Source organism: Archocentrus centrarchus, chromosome 20 (assembly GCF_007364275.1).
Source record: "Archocentrus centrarchus isolate MPI-CPG fArcCen1 chromosome 20, fArcCen1, whole genome shotgun sequence".
Taxonomy (NCBI): Eukaryota; Metazoa; Chordata; class Actinopteri; order Cichliformes; family Cichlidae; genus Archocentrus; species Archocentrus centrarchus.
In genome coordinates this window covers 31,337,116-31,357,566 of record NC_044365.1, presented here as the reverse complement: position 1 = coordinate 31,357,566, position 20,451 = coordinate 31,337,116, and the positions used below count along the sequence as shown (strand labels likewise).

General features: G+C 43.3%; 2 protein-coding genes across 3 annotated transcripts; one reads left to right on the top strand and one right to left on the bottom strand.

The window, feature by feature from the left end:
• Positions 1-27: 27 nt before the first annotated feature.
• Positions 28-7,895, top strand: tm9sf1 (transmembrane 9 superfamily member 1). 2 transcript variants are annotated; one of them, XM_030756407.1, is made up of 9 exons: positions 28-526; positions 1,626-1,836; positions 2,528-2,659; positions 4,077-4,199; positions 4,291-4,649; positions 5,227-5,381; positions 5,633-5,818; positions 5,929-6,202; positions 6,620-7,895. In XM_030756407.1, exons 2-9 carry the CDS (start codon positions 1,630-1,632, stop codon positions 7,011-7,013), a joined length of 1,830 nt encoding a protein of 609 aa, XP_030612267.1. In that variant the 5' UTR covers positions 28-526; positions 1,626-1,629; the 3' UTR covers positions 7,014-7,895. The 2 variants fall into 2 exon arrangements, with proteins under 2 accessions (XP_030612267.1, XP_030612268.1); XM_030756408.1 differs by having other exon boundaries at positions 339-350; positions 1,694-1,836.
• Positions 7,896-9,451: 1,556 nt separating this feature from the next.
• On the bottom strand, positions 9,452-19,298 carry LOC115799195 (uncharacterized). The gene is made up of 3 exons (XM_030756217.1): positions 18,919-19,298; positions 17,996-18,584; positions 9,452-9,643 (listed from the first exon to the last, which is right to left on the bottom strand). Exons 1-3 carry the CDS (start codon positions 18,939-18,941, stop codon positions 9,452-9,454), a joined length of 804 nt encoding a protein of 267 aa, XP_030612077.1. The 5' UTR covers positions 18,942-19,298.
• Positions 19,299-20,451: the final 1,153 nt, after the last annotated feature.

Below are 20,451 nucleotides of genomic sequence, written 5' to 3'. Positions count from 1 at the left end.
TGATTGGTTCTTCACCGCTGAAGGAAATCCGGTCAAAAGGAGGAAAAAAGAGAAAAAAATAACTGTCGAGAACTGCCGACTCTCACTTTTTTATTCTGTAAATTTCGGTGGTATTAAAGCCCGTAAGTATCCACGTTCATTTTAAATAGCTTGTGAGGAAGAATCTCACCGGCTGGGATTAACCGGTAACGTTGCAGGTGTATTTTTGTTTCTCCGCCCACTCCGGAAAACTCCGCCGAGTCGTCGTTATTTTTATTTTCTACGGTGACGTGGAGTCAAAGCCCTTCTTCTTCCTCCACTCTGCCCCATGTGTCTATAAAAGTACTCAGTGTACCCGGATATGAACGTGGTGATCATACGTTGACCGAGAATAACCAAGATGCCCGGCTGTGCGGCTGAATCTGCGCACTGAGCTCCGCTGTCGGCCGAGAGGAGAGCAGACTGCTGGGGCCTGGAGTCCGAGGAAGCCGGCGGACGGACAGGGTTTGTTGGATCTGCAGCATCGGGACGGACGACAGAGGGAACGGTAGATCGGATTACGCTGGCTTTCGTTTTGTGGTCAAATGCAATGAGTAGGCGCTTAATTGGAGTTAAATAGTGCTGCTGTGGATGAGTTGTTTGTTTTATTTGAATCAGGGAGCCCCCCCCCCCATTTGTTTTCATTATAATCATGATTCCCTGATCCTGGACTGCTGTGCTGTAGCGACCTTGCGCTTACTGCTTAGTGCAGTAGTTGTTACATTTACTGTTACTGCTGTGAGGCATGGCTGCATCTTTGCTGCTCTTATTCATCCAGCTGCTTCAACTCTTTTGTGTTGAATCTGTAAACACTTCGTGGGCCTCTTATTCAGCCTTATGGATTTGTAAGAAAACTGGAAAATCAGTTAAAAAAAATTTTTAAAAAAGTTCAGGTGAACAAGAGTTGTGATGCTATTCTTTCAGGTTTGATGCAGGTGATCGGGCTAATGTTAAACGCATTACAACTTTTACCACACAGACAAAATTTGCATTGGTGCGATATTATTCAACACTAATGCCACCTCAGCAATAACTCCAAGGCGGCCTTTTTTTGTATCTTGTATAAAACGTGAGGATTCTGGTTCTTAAGGAAACACAGCTGTCTTCACAATGGAGAAAAACGTTTGTAAAGTATGCAAAGCATGGGGGGGGGGGGGACTCAAGTGTCAGTGCAACGTCAACATTTCACTTGCAAACTGAAACCTTGGTGCATGTTTGCATGCAAGTATATGGTGATCTCAATAATGTGTCTCTATTACTGGTCAAAATTGAAAGCAATGTCATGTTCTGAAATTCTGGGGAGACTGCAGCTGGATAAAAATTGGCTCTCTGAGCAACATTACTTATTTTCTGCTCTCGTAAACTCCAAACAGACACAAACTGATGGAGCTTATTGGATTCAAAAGCCTCCCGTGGACTGATGAAACTGATGAAATAGATTGCAACTCACAGTGGTTACACAACACCTCTGTTTGATTCTGCTTCATCATTTTCTGCTGTATTTGTTGAAACAATATAGGAGTGACGTTGCATAAAGGTGTGCAGTCCTACTTCTCTTAAATCGCTTAAATCGAACCTGAACTGATGAGCTGTTGTGTTTCCAACAGGGCGATGCATCGCGGACCAGGACGCGTGTCGGGTGGCTGTCAGAGGACGATGGCGCTGCACTCTGTCCTGATCCTGTTCTTGTTCTCAGGCTGGGCGGTGGGCTACAAGCAGGGAGACAATGTGACTCTTTACGTCAACAAAGTGGGCCCCTATCATAACCCCCAGGAGACATATCATTATTACACCTTACCTGTGTGCAGACCGGAGAAGGTCAGTGTTTAATCTGTCACTGCGTGGTGTTGGTCTGTGATAGCAAACAGAGGAACTGGAGGCTACATGTAGATGAGAATGCAGTGATAACATCCAACTCTCAAGACCCACGTCTGCAGTTCCTAAAAAATGTTTTTATCTCAGGGTTCAAAGACACGACTTTACTGTTATTTCCTGTATCTGTTTCCATGTGAGGGTTTTGTAATATTGAGGCAAATTTTATCTGAGACTTTATTTTGGGACTCCACTGATGAGGAGATCCTCGAGACCACAAAATCTACAAATATGTGTTGAATAAAGAAGTATCTCTTTTACAGGAAGATTGTGTTTTGTTTTGTTTTTTGGTTGAAAAATAGGATTAAATTGAAGTAACATCCTGAAACATGAGCAGTTAATAAAGACAATTTTAATTTTGTGTAACTTTGCCGTTGAGAAATCGCACATGCCACCATAACAAAAGTTCATTTCATGGCTCACGGGTCTAAGGGAAAAGTCATTATTGGCAGTGTGGTTGTGTTGGTGGCAGTAACTTTAGATCCACCTTCATACATCAGCACTAAATGCTGAGGGGTGAACGTAACCAGCTGCATTTTGGTTTTCAGGCAGTTTTGAAATAATTTGTTGTCCGAATTATGACCAGCTAATGCTTTCTTACATCCTGTGTACTAACTCTGAATACGTCTTTCATCAGGTGCACCACAAGTCTCTGAGTCTGGGAGAAGTGCTGGACGGTGACAGAATGGCCGAGTCGTTATATCACATCCGCTTCAGGGAGAACGTGGAGAAAAAAACTCTGTGCCAGCTCACGCTCTCAGAGAAGCAGGTATTTACAGGAGTGCGTCTGTAACAGTTCTCATGTTTATTTATCATCACAAAACTATTTGCAGGCCTGAAATTTGGTGATAGCAGCCTCTGTGTGGGAGTGGAGTACTATAACACAAAGTGTTGCATGAAGTTGTTGCTCAGTTGTCAGTAATAAGGTAAACTGTGGTGTTCCAGTTGCTGTGGTGAGGGAGAGGAATGCCAACCACTTACTTAAAAAAGGAAGGAAAACAGTATTCCAGCCCTCTGCATCCACTCAGCCAACTAAGAACCAAAAAGTCAAATACTCGGGTACAACTGAATGAGTATACACTCGTCAGGCACTTTGTTAGGTACACCTGTTCAGCCGCATGTTAAAGTGAATGTCTAATCAGCCAATCAAATGGCAGAACTTAGTGCATTTAGACATGTAGACATGGTAAGTGTGACCTGCTGAAGTTCAAACTGAGCATCAGGCAACAGCAACTCAAATAACCACTTATTACAACCAAGGTATGCAGAAGAGCATCTCAACACATCTAACCTTGAAGGTCTTCTGCTACAGCAGCAGAAGACCACAGCGTGTGTCCCTCCTGTCAGCCAAGAACAGGAAACTGAGCCTAGAGATTGGAGAACATGGGAAAAACATTTCCTGGTCTGATGAGTCTCCATTTCTGCTGTGACATTCGAATGGTCAGAACTGACTGACCATGTTCATCCCACAGTGTACCCATCTCCTGATGGCTGCTCCCAGCATGATAACACACCATGTCACAGCTCAAGCTCAAATCATCTCCAGCTGGTTTCATTACAGTGAGTTCCCTGCACTCTTATGGCCTCCACAGTCACCGGATCTTAATCCAATAAAGCACCTTTGGGATGTGACACTCACATCATCGATGTGCAGCCAACAAATCTGCAGCAGCTCTGATGCTGTCGTGTCAATATGGACCAAGACCTCTGAATGTTTCCAGCACCATGAAGGATTAGGGCTGTTTTGAAGGCAATAGGAGGTCCAACCCAGTACTAGAAGGTGTAACTGAGAAAGTGGCCAGTGGCTGTGTCTAAATAAGGTTCCTTCTTAGATATGCTGCTCTGTTGCAGTTATTTTTTCCTTTAATTTATCACCTGTCGCTGTGAGATAATAAAACTAACACAGTTTTGTTTTTTCCCAGCTTATGGAAGTGTTCCACGCTTTGTTACTGTGGATACATGTATCCGTATCAGGATCTGATCCTTCCGGGTGTCTGCTGTCACGCCTGTACTCTGTTGTATGCTGACCTTGGGTCTATAAAAACATAAAAAGTCTGTTTCACATAATGAAACACCTGTGCAAGTTTAGCACAGGCGTCGTGAGGCCCCAACCAACAAGTGCTCAAAGCAGATAATTTCTTTACTGTTGGTTTGTTTATTTATCGTCATTTTTTTCTGTGTGGTAGGTGGACGAGCTTCGTGAGGCCATCGAGGAGCTGTACTACTTTGAATTTGTCCTGGATGATATTCCAATCTGGGGGTTTGTGGGATACATAGAGGAGAGTGGCTTCTTGCCTCACAGCCACAAGGTAGAAATTCTGTAACTGTTTTATTAGTTAAACCACACTCAGCATCATTCCTCTCATTAATAACCTCCTCCTGTCTGCTTTGTTCTGTCAGGTGGGTTTGTGGACTCACCTGGATTTCAATATCGAGTACAACGGTGACTCTGTGATCTTCGCCAATGTCTCAGTAAAGGATGTCAAGCCTGTTCCCTTAGAGGAAGGGGCAGGTGCAGCAGTGGGGGGTGTTGGGGTGGGTGGAGGCAGCCTGACGGTGACCCACACCTACAGCGTGCACTGGTTTGAATCTACTCTGGTTTATTCCCGGAGAGCCGAGCGTCTCAGAGACTACTCGTTCTTCCCCAAAACACTGGAGATCCACTGGCTGTCCATCATTAACTCGCTGGTGCTGGTGGTGCTGCTTCTTGGCTTCGTCATCATCATCCTCATGAGAGTCCTTAAGAATGATTTTGCCAGGTGAGCAAGCAAAGCAAAGGGGAATTTCTTCAAAATTGGCACACATGTAGACTCGGGGCCAAAGATGAACTGTGGGTAACTGTGACCTCACAGAACAACACAAAGAATTTATACACAAATTAAAGCAAAATGTCACAAATGTGTCTAACAGGTAAACAGAAGGACTGATTGTGACAATGTTTCACTTTTGGTTTCATACCAAGGGAAAAATCCTGTTAATTAATGCGAGTAGCTCACTGGATATTTTCTCTTTTTCCGACCGTTCCCTGTAAACCCTGGAGATGGCCGTGCAGGGAAATTGCAGATTTTCTTCTTTTCTGTGTTTTGTATCGCTGTGCATGCAGAACGCATTCAGGGGATCTGTTGGTTTTTCTTTCTCCGTGCTCTCTGTTCACTCCTCTGTTAGAATGGAAGGCGTACGTAGTCCTTAATATGGTTTTTATTTGGCTCAAATGTGCAAAACTGCAGGTAATTCCTGGACCTGTACATGCCTCCAGGAGCAGGTACATATAAAAGAGCCTTTTCCTGCTCTGTTTTTGGTTATTCCGGTCAAAAAGTACTTTGCTCTTGCCTGCAGGTACAATGTGGAAGAGGAGGGTGGCTGTGACGATCTGGACCAAGGAGACAACGGTTGGAAAATCATCCACACTGATGTGTTTAGGTTTCCTCCCTTCAAAAGCTTGCTCTGTGCTGTGCTGGGAGTCGGGGCTCAGTTTCTTACCCTTGCCACAGGTCAGTATTCACTCTCAAATGCACAAAAACAATGAAACACGGGCCTGTTAAACCCCAGTGAGGGATCTGGTTGTTGTTCCCTTTGAAGACTGAGCACCGCAGTTTTCTGAGCTTTCCTGTCCCACAGCAGTCTTTGTACCAATCAGCAGAGCAAGAAGAAAAAGCTGAGGCTTGCACACACACACACACACACACACACACACAGGACATGTGACGAGTCTGATCACCTTAATATGTCCTTTTTGCTTTAGCCATAATTTTCATGGCGTTGCTGGGAATGTTCAATGTGCACCGCCATGGTGCCATCAACTCCGCAGCCATCGTCCTGTACGCTCTGACCAGCTGTGTGTCGGGCTACGTCTCCTGCAGTTTCTACACGCAGATCAACGGCCAGCGCTGGGTGTGGAACATCATCCTCACATCATCTCTCTTCTCGGGTACGTGCACACGGTAGAGACCCAGGGTTTAAAAGCACGTTCAGGCATAAATGACTCACTGCTTATTATTCTTTAATTATTTTTCTTAACTTGATTATTCATTCCTGCAGCTCCTCTGTTCCTCACATGGAGTGTAGTGAACTCCATCCACTGGTGGAGTGGCTCCACTCAGGCTCTGCCGGCCACTACTGTGCTTCTGCTGCTGGGCGCTTGGTTGCTGGTGGGCTTCCCGCTCACGATCATCGGTGGCATTGTGGGAAAGAACCGAGCTGGCAGCTTCCAGGCGCCTTGCCGCACCCGTAACATCCCCCGACAGATCCCAACTCAGCCGTGGTACAAACACACTATTGTACACATGGCCATCGGCGGCTTCCTGCCCTTCAGGTGAGCTGATCTCAGGGGTTCAGTCAGGGGAAGATTTAATAGCATAATGGGTTTTCTTTTGAGACTGTGTAGTCATAGGTGAGGGTGTAGAAAATTTGACAATAAAAGACTATTGTATGGTTTTATTCCAAGAAATCAACACGTTATCAATTAAAGGCAATCCAGAGTCTTATAGGAGGATAATAACAGGCACTAACTGCAGAGGTCAGGAGCTTTTCTTTTATTCTATCACCTGTCCTTACATGCAGGTGTGTTATAGATTGCTGCTCACTATCCAGTAATGTTTTCCATAACTAGGAAAAAACAAATTAAATGTTTTAAATGGACTCTCTACAGAAGCTTGGGTTGTAGCTGAATTTAGACATTCCAACTCCAGGGAAATAAGATTGGAATTACAGTTCCTATTTTTTCCCTCAGTGCCATCTCAGTGGAGCTGTACTACATCTTTGCCACTGTTTGGGGCAGAGAGCACTACACGCTCTACGGCATCCTGCTGTGCGTCTTCGCCATCCTCCTGTCAGTGGGCGCCTGCATCTCTGTGGCGCTGACCTACTTCCTGCTGTCTGGCGAGGACTACCGATGGTGGTGGAGGAGCGTGCTGAGCACCGGATCCACTGGCATCTTCATCTTTGTCTACTCTGTTTTCTACTATAGGAACCGGTCCTCTATGAGCGGCCTGGTGCAAAGCACAGAGTTCTTCGGGTACTCCCTGCTCACAGCGATGGTCTTCTCCCTGATGCTGGGCAGCGTGTCCTTCTGGGCCTCGCTGGCATTTATTCGCTACATCTACCGTAGCCTGAAGATGGACTAGACATTACATTTGAAGCACGCAACTCTAAACAGACATTTCCTCATAGCACACAAGGACAATCTTCATTCTCCTCTCTTGCTTTCTCATTCATACATACCTGTTGCATTAAAGGGAGGAGAAACCGGGGCCTTTACCTTGATTTGAAAGGGGTTAATAGTTGAACTTGAATAGCTCTTACTGGCTTGGTGAATGGACGGATGAGTTTGGGGATGGGATCACATAGATTTATGATAAAGGGGGAATTTCTAAACAAAGGGATGATTGCTTCCCATCGGGGATGAATGGCTAAATGTTTGATTTGCTACTTGAGCGAATGGGTTTTGTTCAGACTGTGCAGCATCTGATTCCCGCGCTTCATGGATTTATCAGGGCTGTGCTGGAGCTATAGGTTCTAGATCTCCCACATTACACTGATTACATAATGAGACCAACTTGTATTGTAGTTTTGTCTGATTGTGCATCAGTGCAAGAGTTATTACTTGCACTTATACTCCTCCAAACATAAGAAAGCGACAAGCTTTTCAGATATGAACACGTTGTTTTGCACCGGCCCCTTTGAGCTCCACGTGGCCTCACAGCGGAGAAGAAGAACGATGTCCTGTAAGCTGAAGAAGGTGGAGGGAGCAATATTGTAACTGTATTCTGTGGTCTCCACTGACTGTGACTTTGGTTCTGATGTAAATATAGTCTTTTCAGTAAAATGTTTTTAATACAATACTGCCAGCAAAGTGCTCTGAGTTTTTCCTCTCCAGAGGTGTTTTGTCAAGACTGTTGAGTAGAACTTCCTTCATACTGACACCATATCCTATATGATAATAAGAAATGCTACATTTCTGCTGTAGTTGATCTCACAATCTACAGTGTTGTGCAAACGTTTTGGACTTCTTTATATATATATATTTTTTTAGGAAAATTGAGAATAGATGCAGCGATTTATTGAAACATGCAAACTTACATGGATTTACAGTATGTAAGGCAAAAACATTGTTTGTACAAATCTGAGGAGCTTGAAAGCCAATATTTGGTGTGCCCACATTTACTCTTCAGCAGAGCCTGAGCTCTGAGGCAGCGTTCTTCTCATTTCTTTAGGTGGACTTCAGGAACAGTTCTCCAGGCTTCTTGAAGGAATTCAAAGCTCTCCTTTGGATGTTGGCCGCCCTTTTTTTCTGTCTCTGTCACAATGAGCCAACATGCAGAAAATTACGTTTTTGTCAGTCAGATGCTTTCCAGATGGAGGACCAAAATCTGAGTGTACACCACTGGCTGAAACTTCAAGCCATGACCGAGTCGCCACCGTGTTTTTACAGATGGCTGCAGACACTTGTACCCTCTCATGACCTCCACATTCAGATGAGTTGAATGAAAAATTAAAACTTGGGTTCATCACCCCATCAGACCTGTTGCCACCAATTTTTGGTCCAGTTCTTGTTTAATGTGGCATACCCCAGCCTCTTCTCCCTGTTTCCCTTCCTAAAGAATAACTTCTCAACATCGCTCCACTGAGACATTTGTGATGAGGCTTCAGTGAACAGCAGATGGATCAGCTGAAGGGCCTGTGTCTCAGTGCTGTGTCAGGTCTTTGAGGGATTTCTTAAAGCCATGATTTTCAGATAATGTTCATTTGCTGTAGATGGTTTAAACCTGACACTCAAGAACACCACAGTGAGAAACAGTGGTTTCAGCAAACAGATGTTTGGGAATCACCTTGTTGGTGCAAAAATGCTATTTTATGTCTGTCAAACTGTTTTATCTTTGGCATTTTTCATAGAAAAGAAACAAGAAAAAAAGATGTTTGTAACAGGCTGCGAGTAACAAAGTGCCTGTCTGTCATGTGTGGACAAAACCCTTCACTGAGGTGCCTCTTATGCCTGAATAATTCATAAATCAGTGTTAGTGTTACTCTGATAATCAGGCACAAAGATGTGACTGAAGATGAGGGAAATGTCCAAAGAACGACTTTGCAAAACCTTCAGAAATCCTGGAGAACGATGGCTGAAGAACGCATTAAAAAATTACAAGAACTGGCTGCTTGGAAGCAAAACAGTGACTGTTTCACAATCTCGATGTAACTCCGGCACAAAGCCTCGCTTTGCCCATCACTGGGCTTCATGCTTCTGTTGTTTGGCAGGTGCAGACTCTGCACAGGATTAGTGACAATCGTGACTTCTGAAAAATCCATGACTTTCTCAACAGCCCTGTCAAATATGGAGCTCAGAATATGTAAACTTTACAACAAAATATAAAAACCCCACACACCCCACTCACCTCCATTTAAAACACACGTTTTAAGCACAAAATTTTTAACAAGTGTAAATAAAGCACGTGTGCACCAATCTTTTCAAAAGCAGCCTCTGGCTAATCAAACAACAGCAACAGAGGAACATTAACTTGTCTGTCAGATAAAAGTCAGAGAGCCTGATATGCTGTCAGCTCAATCATCAGATGCTCGCTGGCATCATAGCTGTGAGTAAAGGAGCATTAGCTGTGTTGGTGGGGCTCTCCACTTTGGCTTGCTGTGAATCACTGATAGGAGGGCTGAAAACACTGCGGATGGAATGAAAATGCCTCTGTTTGGTGGCACGGACCAGCCGGCCGTCTGGGGCGAGATGGGCAGAGTCGACTGCGATGGGCTTGGAGTCCAGGAGAGGAAGCCAGCAGGGACAGCAGCATCGCCCAAAGAAGCCAGATAGAGGGCCTGGCTCTGAGGAGTGTTGCTCCAAAATGTACCACCAGGTGTCACCATTGTGCCAGAGTAAGGAAAAACGGTGGTGGGATGTTTGGAAACCTTCAAACTAAGATGGTCCTGAAGTGGACTCCCTCTTTTCCAGTTTGGAAAGAGAAATTGAAGTTTTTAACATCAGGGCACGAGATGTAAGTACTGAAACATGTCTTTACAGCACACTGAGTCAAAGGTGTTGTTGCAGCTGGTCACAGTTTACCCAACTCTGAAAAAATAAATCTATCCATCCATTCTGTTCCCCTTATCCTGTTCAGGGAGGGGGGGGGGGGGGGCTATCCCAGCTGTCACAGGGTGAGAGGCAAAATAAATAAAAATGCATTTCATACCTGGTGAGTCAGTGTGCCTCAATGAATCACTTCCAACATGCATAGCCTGGTTTCCTCTGGGTTTTGGTAGTCTGGCATGGACTATCCAGGTGCACTCAGCCTACCTGGGTGCCTCTGATGTGCACACTGCCTGAGGTCTGGTAGAGAAGTCTGTCCATGGCTTGTTTGGCATGACTACCACGCTGTCAGCTTTGCAGCAGATTTGATGCTCTACGAATGAAAACGGGAAAACTGGCTTTAAGATCTCTGCTGAAACTGCTTCAAACTGAGCAGGATGATGCTGTGTGTGAGGAGCCTGACTGAAGAACAGCGATCCTCATTTGGCTTATTATTTTATTTTTATTTATTTTATTTATCCTTTATTTAACCAGTCTGAGTGAGATAAAAATCTCTTTTTCAACAGAGACTTGGCCAAAAGGGCAGCAAAAGTTACAACAAATACAACACATAAAACAATCTAACACATGCATGCAAATCAAATGCAATAACAGATCATTTCAAGAGCGATCTTATAAGGCCTTCTGCAGCTGTGGGGTTAAACCAGTCGTTTTATTATTGAGTCAAAGCAGTTTCATTGGCCCTCATTCGTAATTTCATTTAATTCTTTTTCAGGTTTGAAGGGAAAATAAAGCAGTCATATAAATGAGCTTCACTTACTATTACACTTTTCTAAATATTAATCTCTGGATGTCCAGAATTGATCGTATTAATCACTGATGTCTCAAGAGAAGACAAAGTATAATCTCACAGACACTGACCTGGTTGTATTTTTGGGTGGAGGTGAACAGTTAATTTAGACCAGTGATACTCAAAGTGTGGCTGCAAGAGGACATTTACAATATGGACTTTTTACATTTGTAATCTGACAGTCTGAACTCTTACATTTCTTTTTTTTTTTTAATGAAACGGATGGGAATCAATTGAAAAGTCATATCTTGTTGGGATTTGGGATTAGATCCAAAATCAAACAAACAATCTTAAAGGTTTGGCTCGAGCTTTAAAATAAAAATGAATCAGTTATGTTTGAAAAAGAACACAAACTAATGCAACAAAGCTGCGAGGTTTAAAATGACCAATTCTGATCCTGAACTCATTACAAACTCGTTACAAAAGCAAACACAATCAGAAGAGCAAAATAAATGAATGAAAACAAAGGAAATCCTGACTGTTCTGCTTTTATGGTGATGAGTTGTGACTAAAGCTTTGGTTGGGCTGCAGAAGATTTTCACAAGTTTGAGGACGGCCGCTTTAGACAGAAACTTCCCAACTCATCATCTCAGATTTCTTAATATGAAGTATGCAAAATTTCAGGTCCCTGCCATCTTTATTTTTCTCAAAAATAGTTGAAGGGATGAAGGTAGGACTGTTCTTAGAGGATTTTCTTGGATAATTTGGATGTTCAGTCTCTGACAGCAGATTTGGAGGCATGTAGAAACTTCAGTTTTGCAGGTAGGGGACTGATATTTTATTTACAGCTTCTCATATCCAAACATTTCCCTCTCTAGCATGTAGTGCTGTTTATCCATGTAGATTTTGGTGCGAGTTGCCCACTTTTGTAAATTTTCCTGTGCTCATCATTAAAATGGAATGAGATGGGACTTGTGATGTGTTCTTCAAAGTGACAAAAGTCCTTTTTTTTACTGAAATCGTGACTAAAACCCCTGCAACAGTGTGCAGGACGAAGCCTGTGACAAGAGGCTGGAGCTGTGTTGGTGGGTGCAGACGTGCCACAGATCGATTTCTATGAAGTCGTGACTTCTCACAAATTCATGGACTTTAACAATCCTATCAAATATTGTAGATTATCATGTTAGAGAGCCTCCGAGGTCATGTCATGTTTATGCTAAGTTTTGCTAATAAAGCTTTAAGTAAAATTCAGCTCCTCGCCTTATGAGTCCTGCAGAGTCGCTTGCCGCAGCTACAGACCTGACAAAGTGTGGTGTCATCAACATTTGGTCCATATATGCTGGCAATACATAAATTTATATTCTGAATAGACAAGTATTATAAATCAACCTTCTGGATCTATCGTGGTGTTTCTGATGGTGAAGTTTATCTTTTTGTTAATCAATATGGCTACACCTCTTTGAAGGCTGAGTACATGTGAGGGAACTGTGAGGAGGAAGAGTGTGTGTGCAGATGTGTCTTGTCTGGTTCACCCTGACAACTCGCTCGAAACACTCGTCCATATAATTCTGCAGGCTGTCCAGGTCTGCTTCACCGTCCTCCAGTGTGCTTCAGTTAGTGAAGCTATAGCTAATATAAATTTTATAGCCTTTAATCTGGCCGAGTAAATTAACTATCACTTCCTTGGTTTCTTGTTTGATCGATTCTCTGCAAAAACTGACTCAAAATAAGCCAAAAAAGTATTTTTGATTTTGTTTTGAGAGTGATATACTAAGCAAGAGCTGAATGTGTAAGATTATTATAAAATGTATAATAACTGTTATTTATTAATATATAATAGTTATTAATAACAGCAATTGACATCAGGGTTTGACATGTTGTCCTTTGAATAGTTTAATTATATGCATGATATCTTAGAACAAATAGTTGCAAATAAATATCAAAATTAGGAAAGCGAAACATGCCAATGTTGAAAAATTGTGAAAGATATTACAAAAGTTAAATTTAAATCAAGTCATATCATAACGCAAACGGTTATTCGTTTAGATTGATTCTCTGCACCTAATGATAAATTATAATTAAAAATGTAATTTTTCCAGCTGTTTTAATGTTGGTAACAGGGTTGCACCAAATTCAGCAACTGACAAACCATAAAATACATTTGATACCTGCATTGAGCCAAACAAGCTTTTCATAATTCAGTTCATATTATTTACAAATACCTAACAATACTTAAAAGGAGGCCCCCCCCCACCAAGAGTTTGGAAGTCAAAGTGTCCTACATTCTGCAATGACCTATATGTAGATAAAATAGTCACTATAGTGGGGCACGCCAAGCTCCTGTGTGACTGTATTCCCAAAAACAGGATGCATGTGTATCAGTTTATCTTCACTTGCAGTACACATTTATGAGAGGGCACAGCTGTCTGATGGTGGAAGGACAGCTGGGACAATAGTGTCATGCAAATCAGGTTTGACACCAGGCAGTAGAAGCAGGACATGGGTGTTCATATTAATGTCAATGACATGTTATAAGTTACCTTTAGTAGGTAGCTTCTAAAAGTCTTATAAGTGATAAAAGTGCAGCTGTACTGCGTTCATGGAACTTCTAACAGGAGACTGAAGAAGAATGAAGGAGCATTTCCAATAAACCAAGTACAGGGGGGAAAAAAAGGGAGTCTGTGGCTGACGTGTGCTCCTGATGTCCAAAAAAGAAAAATGTCTTCCACTTGAATTGTGTTTAAAGCTTTATTTTACTTGTTATATGAAGGGTCCAAAATTTTTCCACTACAGACTCGTGCACGGTCAGGAAACCGAGACTCCACCTCCTTCAGCCCATGCTCCTCTCAAATCACAGGTTCCCATAATGCAATTATATATGCTTAAAGTGGCAGGAACCCATTTTAGCTTCCAATTACAAACATTAGAAATTGTTACCTTAGGTTATAACCTTAAACATAAATGTTTAAATTATTAATACTGAAATGATCAGTTACGCAAATTATATATATAAGAAAAAAAAAGTCACACTTGATACTAAACACAGCTTGGATTGCTCAGCTCAGTACAACTGTGTAAACCCATTTACTTAAGTTACTAGATTCACTGAAATTGATGAAAAGAATGTTTACAGGGAACATTTTGGTCACTTGCAGTGGAAAGTGTGGTCACAATGTCTAAAAATGTATCCATCCATTTTAGATTTTCAAAACTTGCTCCACCATTGGTAACAGCTTTGTTTCAGACTGAAAATATGTAAGCATGCAACATTAACAGTTGTGAAGGACAAGTGAAGAAACCTGCTACCAGCTTATTCCTCCCAGACTTCTACATGTTCGGTCATCGAACAGGAACGACAAACGGAATGAGTCCAATTACTACATTTAATTAAGCCACTTCAGTTTTACAGATTAATCTGGGTCAGGACTGCATGCCATGCCAGTGGGTATGACATGAAGTACTGGCACATTTTCAGCTTACAGTTTCATATAGTCACAGCTTATCAATCTTGGTTACATCATTATACAAAAAATGTGGAACACAGAATTAACAGCAGGGTGACCTCGAAGTCTCCATTTCTATCATAGTGTGGTCTCCATCAGTGTGGTCCGTTGCCCAGTGAGAACACAAAGTTCCTGATGACACTAAACATAAGCTTCTGCATTTTTAATCAGTTATGTTTATCTTCCAGTCTAAGAAGAATGTCCCAGGGAAATAAACATACATAAGGTAAGGGGACACATACCATGAACTTCATGAAAACTAATTTCCTTCACAAGTTAAACTTTCTGATGAAAGCACAATCTCTTGTGCTTTCACTCCAGGAGAAGGAGGGGGACTTCCAGGAAGAGGAAATTTAAGTGGCTGCATCTGTAATCTTAGGACAGCTGAGCCATCTTGGTAGGTTCTGTGCTATTTAAACAGATACTTAAGCCACTTTTACTTGAATCTGCATGAATCAAATCTGCTGCAAAGATGAAACACTGGAAGACAGATGACTTTCAGCTCTCCCATGGAGGTCTGCTTCTCACCAGGTACAGTATGTACTCAGCATTGCTGTCCAATAAGCCAGTAACAATGTTGGCTAACCTCATGTACATTGTATATAGTGTTATTATTATTAGTAGTATTAAGGTTAATATTGTTTGTTGATTTTATATATATTCTTTTCTTAATAGTGTAAATTATATCTTTATTTATATTTATAATAACTGCGGCTGCTGTTACACCCAAATTTCCCCTCTGTGGGACAATAAAGGCTGTTTCTTCTTCTTCTTCTCTGTGACAACTGGCAAACACACCCTTTCACTGTTCTGTATAAAGCTCAATTTACCCTTTAGATCATCATTTGTTCTAAAACCACTTATGTCAACACATCAGTAACCATGCTGACCCATGTGGATGGTACAGACTTGTGCTTACTTGGCCTCACTGCTTTTACCCTCCCAAACAAAAAAAATGTAAGTGTTGAAGCTATTTCTGTGTTTTACACTGAGGTTTTTCTGTAAATCTGATCCACCTGACATTTCAGTGTCCTGTTGATGCTTCATTAAAACAGAGCCTGTTTCTATGTTGTGAGTTTCAAAGTTAATGATTCTGTGCATGCATCTGCAATGATTTTCTTCCAATAAATGACTTTGGTAGAACGAAATCCTGCCTCCATGTGTTTGAGTCTTTAACATGAAAGCAAATATATTTAAAGTCGTGACTCTCCAAGTCTAACAATCAAAAGCAGAGTCAAGCCTGTTACTTTATAAGCTTTCCAAATATCCCAGCAGTTTAACCTTCTGTTTTTAAAGTGGTGCCATCAGATGGCAAATTCGAAGAATGCAGCAGTTTGTAGGAGTGTGAAACTGTTCTGTATCAAACCCATCAAGATTCAAGATTCAAGAAGTTTATTGTCATTTACACCGCAAAACACTGTGGTTATGCTGAGCAATGAAATTCTTACTTGCGACTGCTTTACAAACAATTGAAATAAGCAACTAAGTTAAAATAAAATTTAAGAACTAGTATATTAGGAAAGTAAAAGTAGAAAATAAAAATAAATAAATAATAAAGCAAGTGCAATATATACAGATATATACAGATGAAAGAAAGGCAGGTAATCACAGTTTGATAATCAGTGGTTCAGCAGCCTGATGGCCTGTGGATAGAAACTGTTTTTTAGTCTGGTTGTTCTTGCTTTTACACTCCTGTAACGTCTGCCAGACGGCAGGAGTGTGAACAGTGTGTGCTGTGGGTGGGTACGGTCCTTGATGATGTTGTGTGCCCTCTTTATTACCCGGGTATTATAAGTGTCCTGTAGTGATGGGAAGGCAGCTCCACAGATGAATTGTGCTGTTTTGATGACACGCTGGAGAGCCTTCCTGTCCTGACTGGTGCAGTTTCCATACCACACCGTGATGGAGTTTGTCAGGATGCTCTCCACAGTGCATCTGTAAAAGTTGCTGAGGAGCTTGGGGGATAATCCGAATTTACTCAGTTTCCTTAAGAAGAAGAGTCTCTGCTGAGCTTTCTTGACAGTCTGTGCTGTGTTGTAGGTCCAGGTGAGGTCTTCACTGATGTGGGTGCCAAGGAATTTGAAAGTCTTCACTCTCTCCACCTGAGTCCCGTTGATGAATAATGGAGCATGCTGGTCTCTTCTCTTCCTCGGGTCAATAATCATCTCCTTAGTCTTCTCTGTATTTAAGGAGAGATTATTTTCCTGGCACCAGGACACCAGCTGGGCCACCTCTTCCCTGTAAGCTGCTTCCTCTCCCCCAGTAATCAGCCCAATGACGGTGGTGTCGTCAGCAAACTTGACGATGGAGGTGTTGCTTTGGGAGGGGATGCAGTCGTAGGTGAAGAGGGTGTACAGGAGAGGACTGAGCACACAGCCTTGTGGGGTCCCAGTGCTTACTGTCTTTGTTTCTGATGTCCTGGTACCAACTCTGACTGCCTGAGGTCTGTCTGTAAGGAAGTCCAAGACCCAGCGGCAGAGGGAGGGTGGTATTCCGAGGGTGAACAGCTTTTCAACCAGCCTGCTTGGGATGACAGTGTTGAAAGCTGAACTGTAGTCTATAAACAGCATTCGAACATAAGTGTCCTTATTTTCAAGGTGTGAGAGGGCTGTATGGATGGCTGCATTAACAGCATCATCAGTTGAACGGTTCTGACGGTATGCAAATTGCAGGGGATCTAATGTGTCCGGAATGGATCCTTTAATATGGGACATGACCATCCTCTCAAAGCACTTCATTACAAGTGAAGTGAGTGCAATGGGACGATAGTCATTCAAAGAGGTTGTGTTGGTTTTCTTGGGGAGGGGCACTATAGTGGTGGACTTGAAGCATGTGGGCACAGATGATTGGGAGAGGGACAAATTAAAAATATCTGTAAAAACCTCGGCCAGCTCTGAAGAGCAGACCCTCAGAGCACGGCCAGGGATGTTGTCGGGGCCAGGTGCTTTTCGGGGGTTGGTCCTCCTCAGGGCCTTGCAGACCTCAGTCGATGTTACAGTGGGTGAAGAGCTCTGTGTTGCCTCCGGTAGTAGAATCTCTCTACGTTGGATGGAGTTGAGGGTGTCAAAGCGAGCATAGAACTGGTTCAACTCATCTGGTAGGGCGTTGTTGCAGGCTGTGATCCTGCTGTTCCTCTGCTGAAAGTCAGTGATGTGTTGCAAGCCCTGCCACATGCGTTGGGAATCAGAGTGTTTGTAATATCCCTCCAGCTTCAGTCTGTACTGCCTCTTGGCTTCCCTGATGGATCTACGTAGGTCATATCTGGTCTTTCTGTAGCCCTCCGTGTCACCAGAGGCAAATGCAGTTGAGCGTGCATGCAGCATGGAGCGTACCTCACAGTTCATCCATGGTTTCTGGTTGGGATATATCTTGCAGCATTTGGTGGGGACAATATTATCAATGCATGTGCTGATATAACCACTGATGCATATTCCTCTAAATCCACAGAACTGTCCTCTCTCAGAGCAGCATTCTTAAACACATCCCAGTTTGTGGCATTAAAGCAGTTCTGAAGCAGCAGATCAGTCTCTTCACTCCAAACTTTAATGGTTTTAATTGCTGGGGGGGCTTGTTTGAGGAGCTGCCTGTACTTTGGATAGAGGAACACAGAAATATGGTCGGACTGTCCAAAATGTGGGCGGGGCACAGCCTTGTATGCATCCTTCACATTGCTGTACACGTGATCCAGAATGTTGTTATTCCTTGTGGGAAAGCTCACATGTTGATGGAACTTAGGGAGAACAGTCCTGAGGCTGCAATTGTTAAAATCCCCACAACAATAAACACAGGATCTAGGTGGGCGGTCTCATGTTTGCTGATGATGTCGTGCAGTACTCCTAGCGCTGTGGTCCGATCGGCTCGCGGCGGGATATAAACAGCCAGCATTAACACAGCACTGAACTCCCTCGGTAAATAAAAGGGTCTGCACTTCACCATCAACACTTCGATGTCAGTACAACAGTGTTTCTCCACCACCTGAACGTCCACACACCATCGCTTGTTGACATAAACACATACACCGCCACCTTTGTTTTTACCCGAGGCAGATGTGCGGTCTCCGCGGTGCACTGAGTGGGTCTGTAGTTGAATGGCCGAGTCCGGCGTAGTTGCAGTGATCCAGGTTTCCGTGAAGATCAGAGCACAGCACTCCCTGATCTCCCGCTGAGCTATTGTCCTAGCTCTCAGCTCGTCCATCTTGTTTTCGAGAGAGCGGACATTAGCTACCAAAAGGCTGGGCAATGGTGGTCGTGTGGCTCTAGCCTTTAGTTTAGCATGTAGCCCTCCTCTCTTGCCACGCTTCCGTCTTGGATGCGCTCGTTGTCGGCTGCTCTGCCTGCCTGAGCGTGATCGTGGTGTTACGGCCTGCTGGCTGGAGCTGGCATGATCCAAACACAGAAGAAGGCTATGGTCCAAAAGGTCTAAGCTAAGCCCATGGGAAACTTTTCCAATGTCCAATAGTGTTTCTCTGCTGTACGTGATCCTTGAGTACAAGCACTGAATATTAGCCACACAAACTAGCACTAGAATAAACAACAAATACAATTGGTGTAGGGAGCGCGTCGCAAACACGTCTGCCACGGAGGGCGCCATGTTGAGATCTCTATGATCAAGTGAGTTACACTTGTGTATCATTTCCTGTCCTAAAGCCACTTATGCCAGCACATTAGGAACCATGCTGACCCATGTGGACCATAGAGATTTGTACTTACTTTGCCTCACTCTTTATGCTCATTGATGGAGTTCAGGCAGCAACCTTGAAGGGAGTCACCACCTGGCAGACATTACATGGGCTGAGAATGCTCTCCATAATGAGATGAACAGCAACTCGGACACTGCTGAAGTAATTTCCAGCTCTGCCACAGAGGAGGAACAGGTTCTTGCTGTCCCAAGGAACGAGGACAACACCGGTGCTCTGCATGCTCCCAGCACTGCTCCAAAGACTACAGAGAAACACAATAGAAGGCAATAGAGAGGCAATATCCTTCTCCATTGCTTCAGTCTGCAGACTCATCTCAAACCACCTGAAATGGAAGAGCTGGCAGAGATAACAGGACTGACCTACAAACAGGTGAGTATTTTTATTCTTTGAAGGTTACCACAATACAAGTATATTAAATTTAATTCATTTTCACATTTGGCTCATGTTTTTTTTCCCCCGTTTTATAGGTGAAGACTTGGTTTCAGAACAGGAGAGCTAAACTAAAGAGAAAGATGCCAACTGGTGCTCAGATCAACAGCACCTCAAAAAGGACTGTCCACTTCATAGACTATTAGGGAACATTCCCCACATGTCCCTCATAAGTAGCTCCCATAATCAAACAGAACTGGAGCTGTTGGTAACACTCGGAGTGCTACAACCAGCCCATGATGGAGACACTTAAGGAGCACAGCTCTCCAGAACCAGGCCCTCTATCTGGGTCCTTGGGGCAATGCTGCTTTACCTGTTGGCTACCCCCCACCCCAGGCTCCAAGCCCAATCGCAGTCGACCATGCCCATCTCACCCCTGATGGTCAGCTGGTCCGTGCCACCAAGCAGCAGCCATTTGGAAGCCAACTACAGGGTTTTGAAAGCTGCCATCATTATAAATAACCCTGGGCTTCACTGTGCAAGCTTTAAAGGCAAAGAGCCTCACCAGCAGCTAATGTTCCTGTCACTGATGCTAGCTAGTAACTGATGACTGAGCTGACAGCATCAAGCTGTGATTTTACCTGACAGCACATTTAGTGTTTGTCCACGTAGCTTCACATGCTAGTAGCTTACAATTAAGGTATCCAAGTGTTCACTCTTGTAAAATGAAGTACTGCCTCTGTGTTTGAGTGCCACATTCTAGTCTAAGATATTTGACAGGGTTGTTGAACAATCCATGACTATTTCAAAACTCAAATCTCATGCAGAGTTTCCCCATTTTAGTTGAATCTATGAGGAGTTTAACAGAACAGTATTTTTGCACTAACACGGAGACTCCCAAATAGCTTTTAGCTGACAGTCACATCACAGCATGGTGTACAGAGTGTCCATTGGTATTGTTCCTGCAGGAACGCTCAAGTGCAGCACGTTTAGCAGGTCTGACAACTTGCTTTGCTTGACCAAACCTATTCAGCATCACACCATGACTGACCTTTGCAGACAGATGAAGAAAACATAGGCTGACCAAAAGCTTTAGCAGGAGCACCGACTGAAACAGTGCTCCTACCAAACTGCCCTGTATGTGCCAAAATATATTCATCTACCAATTTAGCAG

Coding starts and splice junctions, on each gene's coding strand:
- tm9sf1 (XM_030756407.1), top strand. CDS start 1,630: ATGCATCGCGGACCAGGACGCGTGTCGGGTGGCTGTCAGAGGACGATG. Junction 1,837..2,527: donor CTGTGTGCAGACCGGAGAAG/GTCAGTGTTTAA, acceptor GTCTTTCATCAG/GTGCACCACAAGTCTCTGAG. Junction 5,819..5,928: donor CACATCATCTCTCTTCTCGG/GTACGTGCACAC, acceptor TCATTCCTGCAG/CTCCTCTGTTCCTCACATGG.
- LOC115799195 (XM_030756217.1), bottom strand. CDS start 18,941: ATGAGCATAAAGAGTGAGGCAAA. Junction 18,585..18,918: donor AGCATAAAGAGTGAGGCAAA/GTAAGTACAAAT, acceptor GGATCATGCCAG/CTCCAGCCAGCAGGCCGTAA. Junction 9,644..17,995: donor AGACCGCCCACCTAGATCCT/GTGTTTATTGTT, acceptor CTGGACTCCAAG/CCCATCGCAGTCGACTCTGC.